This window comes from Sycon ciliatum, chromosome 2 (genome assembly GCF_964019385.1).
Source record: "Sycon ciliatum chromosome 2, ocSycCili1.1, whole genome shotgun sequence".
Classification (NCBI taxonomy): domain Eukaryota; kingdom Metazoa; phylum Porifera; class Calcarea; order Leucosolenida; family Sycettidae; genus Sycon; species Sycon ciliatum.
In genome coordinates this window covers 17,276,210-17,281,969 of record NC_088644.1, presented here as the reverse complement: position 1 = coordinate 17,281,969, position 5,760 = coordinate 17,276,210, and the positions used below count along the sequence as shown (strand labels likewise).

At 44.7% G+C, this 5,760-nt stretch overlaps 1 protein-coding gene across 1 annotated transcript; it reads right to left on the bottom strand.

Annotated features, from left to right (window-relative positions):
* Window positions 1-1,841: 1,841 nt before the first annotated feature.
* LOC135808994 (uncharacterized) lies at window positions 1,842-5,508 on the bottom strand. Its single transcript, XM_065322249.1, has 2 exons — window positions 3,677-5,508; window positions 1,842-2,504 (listed from the first exon to the last, which is right to left on the bottom strand). Exons 1-2 carry the CDS (start codon window positions 5,180-5,182, stop codon window positions 2,487-2,489), a joined length of 1,524 nt encoding a protein of 507 aa, XP_065178321.1. The 5' UTR covers window positions 5,183-5,508; the 3' UTR covers window positions 1,842-2,486.
* Window positions 5,509-5,760: the final 252 nt, after the last annotated feature.

The following is a 5,760-nucleotide window of genomic DNA, read 5'->3' as shown; positions in this document are numbered from 1 at the left end:
TGTATATGTACAGTGCAGTAAAACTAACGAGTAACGTAACCCGTCCAAGTTGTTACTTTACACACTCACACTGTCAACAACACAGTACTCAGTAGTTACACATGCCATCTAAACTAAAGCAAACTCATTCATTGTTCAGAGCAGCAGGGACCGGCGCGCGGCGGGGTGGTGTTAATTAAAATACCTCTACAAGTACAACAGTACTAAATAAAATACAAGGACCAGTCAGTCTACAGACGCAGTACTAGTAGTAGCCTACCCCCTGGCCTAATATCGAGATCTACATGACATTGTCATTGACCCATTGTACTATACAAGGCATGGCATTGTACTACATGTACGTGGACTCCAACTACATGTACAGTCATGTAGCACTACCGGTACATATCGGTAGTGCAAGGGTAGTCCCCTTCTCTGGTTATTCTGAGGGCTCATGGCAGGGTAGTCCCCTCCTCTGCTCAATACACGTTCGTTGTACAATAGTATTTTGAGGTTCATGATTGTCGTAGTTTTCTTGACTGTTGCTTTGGATTTCGCATCTACATTACTTTGCATTGCACCTTTTCAAGGCTTTTGCTATTCCACGTTTGCGTTCCTACCAATACTTGAAAGGGTTTTGAGTATTACTATTAGCAAGGGTAGATCTATTGCACGATCTGTGCCATCAGTTGGTACACCTGCAAGTCATGTACATACACAATGTCATGTACATGTATGTACTCCTGATTTCGATTCCGGCTTTGATTGATTTCAAGAGCGAACTGAAAACATTTTCAATGCACATGAACATAACTGTACATACAGTCATTGTCACGAGTACGAAGCTACGCCAGATTCTGTCTGCGCCGTGTAGTTGTGTATGAAGGTCTACAGATATTTGGGCAACATAAAATAATATTATGTCCAGCCGGCCATAGCCAGAACGTTGTTTTGATAGACGCTGGCAAGTCGAGATACATGTATGCCTTCACCCTTCAGCGCTACAGATAAATGTAACATATTACCTGGAGACGTCCACTCCATCCAGCACAAGTGCTCTACGCTGGAGACCTTCAAAGCTGCACCGGTGCCTTACAAAATCGGTCACTGACTGTGCCTGTTGTATTCCTGCTCAACACCTGCAACAGTAGCTAATCGCTATGTTTGACAATGGATCCCGTGCTGACTATCATCATTTTCAAGTCACGTGACACACACTCTTTCCTTCCTTTTTCTTCCCTCTCCTATACCTTCGCTACCTTCTTATTTGGAAGAAATTCCCGTTTGGATTTGCGAAGTAAAACAAAGTCATCATGACCATAACAGTGATGGCTAGGTAGGTGCTACTCATTGACAGTACAGCAAGCAATGAGTACGGTCGTGTAACTACTAAAAATAGTTTTCACGGTTACTGTATTTCATTTCTCATGCCGCAAGGCGCAATGTCATATGAGGAAGCTTCGAATGAAACTGCTCTTCCTTTTTCCAAGCTGTGACTGAGAACAGTCACTTCATGGAGGCATGTACCTGTAGGTAGAGTAAAAACAAATCAAAAAAGGGTTGCACTTCATGGACTCTTGTTTTCAGCCACAAACAATACACTATTTAAAAGTACATTGAATTGACCATGAGAAGTGTAGGTTAATGGCGACTGAAAGAGGATATACTTGACAACAAAGACTCAAGATGGAGACTGACCTTCCTTTACGTAACATGCGCATACACCCTGGCCAGCAGCACACAGCGACACACGCACACACACACACACACACACACACACACACACACACACACACACACACACACGACACACAAACACACACACACACACACACACACACACACACAATCCACGCAAATAGTCAACTACAACGAGGCCTCATCTTGAGTCCAGTTTGTTAGTAATCTGCTACTAATCTCCTTTCAAAACTGTATGTAGTGCTTTGCTGCTACTTCAAAGTAGATTCAACCAGCCTGGGTGGTAAGCTCTCATAGAAGCAAAGTAAATCCTTAATTTCCTAAGAGCAGTAGAGAGCAAGCTATAATATAGCTTGCTCTATCAAGTAGAAGAATGTTTCTAGGCCATATGTGTAAGTCCTACACTGGCGCAGCATAGGGAAGTGTGACATTGCTGCTATGTCAAATAATAGTATCAACCTCATAGTTCTGTTGTGTGCATGAATTCAGGTACATGAAAAATAGGGAATTCGAAAACTTAAAAAAATATCTAATTGAGAGCATGATTTCTGCTTCCTTCACTCCCACTCCAGCACCTTGTGTATCTGGTGAAATTGGAAAAATTGAAAAATCCTATGGATAATAATTCTAGAGCGGCTGTATCATGCATGCACCGTGAGTGAAGTGTTTGGTTCAGTCGATGACCTGATTTTGCTCATTCAACCTACCGCCAACTGATGCGTAAGGATGCTATTTTACACTACCGCAAACCCTCCACTGTCAGGGCATGATGAACCTTCTCTGCCTGCCATGGTCGTCTAACCAGTTATCTAATCTTCTTCGCTCAGCTGTACACAAAACACACCAATGAAAATATCATGCATCAGATTGAGTTTTATTCAAGTGAGAGATTAACTGCGCTGGAAGCTAGATATGGCTAGTAGATATGGCTAGTAGATATGGCTAGTAGATATGGCTAGTAGATATGGCTAGTAGATATGGCTAGTAGAAGAGGAAAAGCCCTCTTCTTTCCAGACAAAAACTGCTTCCTTATGAAATACTGGAATAGTCTGTACCAGGTACCGATTTTCCCCGAATATAAGTAATACCTTTTTACACTAAACTTCAAGGGCAAATAAGGGGTGCAACTTGAAATCGAGTGTAACATCCCGCTAATGTGAATATTCTGAATCAATGTGGTCAGACCTGAAAATGGGGGTGCGACTTATAATCGAGTGTGACTTGTAATCTGGGAAATAATATGTGTGATATTCACATCTATTCCTAGTCTCTCTCTCTCCCTAGGCTTGTGTTTTAGTATGGTATTCAGGTTGTCCAACTCTGGGCTCAGTTACAAAAGTATCAGGCAACCAGCTGCTTCCACTGCTGAGGGAGAATTTCGGTATGTGTAGGAATTCTTCCACAATCCCCTACTCAAGCCATGCATATGCATGGACCATAAGGTGGTCACGCGTGTTGCCTTGTTTCTATCATGCGGTAAGATGTGTGGGGCAAGTACATGTAGCACTGGCTGCATGCAACTCTATAGAAATGTACACAATGACTTGTGTAAAGTTCATCTAGCAAACTTGGGGTCAAACTGTTTTCTGGCACAAGCTGCTGTACATGTATGGGACAACCAGTACATTTCTTATACATGTGTATCATGAAGCAGGGCAAGGATCAGATATCCATCCACAGTGGCGGATGGGTAGTTCAAAAGTCATGTGATTGTGCATGTACAAGGCAGAACCACAGAGGCCAAAAGCTTTCTCGTTACTCCGAGTTTCGTGTTTCAGAACATTCATCAGAGGACTCTGAGGAGAAAGCTATTGGCCTCTGATGTTCTGCCTTGTGTAGTACCCTCTGCCCCTGGTTAGGGTGTTCAGCACTATTTGCAGCAAAGATCCCAAACACTTTGATTGGACATGTACATGTATCCTGGACTAAGGACTGCCGATCAATGTTAACTACTTCGAAGTACCTCAAACTACCCAGTTAACCATGAAACATGTCTTACCATCTCCTCCATGATCTGGATTAGCTCAAACTCTTCTTGACCTGAAGAATAGTAGCTGTCTTCTCCGGCAACTGGTGGTGATTCCACGGCAGTAGCCAAAGATAGGCTAGATAAACCAAGTGGTGATGAAATGGAAGCTGTTGTTGGCGGGTAGCACTGCACTAGAGAATGCTGTGTTGCCATTTCTACGGGCTCAGGCACAACCAATGCAGGTGACGCCAGTGAAACAAGTGAGGAAGATGACAGTGAAGAGAGTCGTGCGGCTCTAGAACTTTGCAGTGTGTCCACAGCCGATGCATGTGTATGATGTGTTGCTGGAAGAACTGCAGGCGGGAAGTCAGTTCCCACTGCCGAAGCACTCAATTCTCGTTGTTCCGTCGTGTGAACAGTGCCACTGGATTCGTGTATTCGTGTATACTGCTCTGCATTCTGGTGCATAAGGCACTCTTTCAAGCTGCTCCGACCGGCCCTGACAGTGCCACTGGTAGGTCCTTGTCTTGTTGATTTACCCTTGGATTCCTGAAGGCAATGATCAAAGAACTCAGATAGTCTAAATTCTTCTGCTGGAAATCCAGCACATACTGCTGCTGGTGCTGGTAAAACACTGTCAAACAAACCTTGAGTGGAGGTGAAAGGCAAATCAGTCGGCGCTGCTTCAGACGTACCGAACATTTGCGACTGGTATGGTAGTGTTAATGGCGAGAAGACGGACAGGTCAAGACTGGGTGAACGCTGTAAGGTCTGGTGCGGTAAGGTAGAGAATGACGGGCATGAGCTATGACGGCTAGTCAGGGGCATGGTCAGAGATGGACTGTCTGCACCATACAACCATGACAAATCCAGCTCATCTTCCAGGCTGTAGAATGATCGTTGCTCTGTTGCTGGTCTGACCCTGGGGCACCTCTGGTGTAAACAGCATCCCTGACATGTTGCACTTGCTGCAGCACGTTGAGCAACCATCTCACGCTCCTCATCTTCTTTCAAGACTGCTTGCAAGTCCTTGATGTAGGAACTTGCCATTCTCAATGTGTCGATCTTACTTAGGTGTCTCTCTGGTGCGTAGGACGTTAGTTTGGACCTCAGCTTATCGAATCCAGTAATCAACTGATGGACTCCCTTGCGTCTCTTGAACATCTTCCTCTTCCCAAACCGATGTACATAGGATGTAGGCGGCGATGCTGCTGCTTCAGTACCTTCGTTGAGGCTCGACGCTGACTGCGGTACCTCGTTTTGCACCGTCAGTTCCTCCTGCTGTAGCTGGACTCCCATCTTTTCCTGCGTATCGGTCTCCACTTCCATGATGTCCGAAGTTTCGTCGGACATGGTTCTTGTCGACTCTGCAAGGTGGTCTGTCCTTTCTAGCATGGTCGATCCGCTCGTTCTTGAAACTTGGGCCTCCTGTGACGAAGAAGAATTAGCAGGTGAAGAACTCTGACTTCTTTTCGGTAAAAGGGCTGACGACGCAATGGGTTCCTGAAATTCTGTCTCAGAACTGGCAGCAGACATTCCCACCTTCTCGATAAAGTTACCAAGCGCCAAAAGAGTGGGGAACTTGAACCTTGCCAACTTTTGAAATGTTATGACCAATATGTTCCAAACTTAGAGCCTGTTGCAACCCTTACTCTCCTTCTGCTCACGATAATTTCCACAAAGTGCGATACATGCAAGGGCTTTGCTACATACGTTTCAGTGGACGAAATACATGTACATGTATGTGGCTAAACACTTTCAATTGTTTGTTTTCCTGAAACCAGACCCCAATCACCGCACTAATTTTGCCAAAGTCTCTCTTTTACAATACTGAAGCACTGATTGACTCCGGAAGGTGTTATATACCTTGCTACAACCATCGATGCTTTCATGGGAACTCACGAGTAAATGTGGGTGCTTCATGTGCCATGGAATGGGGAGACAATCAGAAACATGAACAGACAAAGGAAAGGAATTGCAGAGCATGACGGTACGTGTGGGGTGGATCCAACCCTTCTAGTTCTAATGCTTCTCATTTGCCGTAGAAGCAGTTACACGTGCGTGGATCACGTTCTCTGATTGATCGCTTTGTTCTCGCATAATGTTGGCCTTCT

Excerpts from the sequence above, each read along its gene's own strand:
- LOC135808994 (XM_065322249.1), bottom strand. The coding sequence starts at position 5,182 with ATGTCTGCTGCCAGTTCTGAGACAGAATTTCAGGAACCCATTGCGTCG.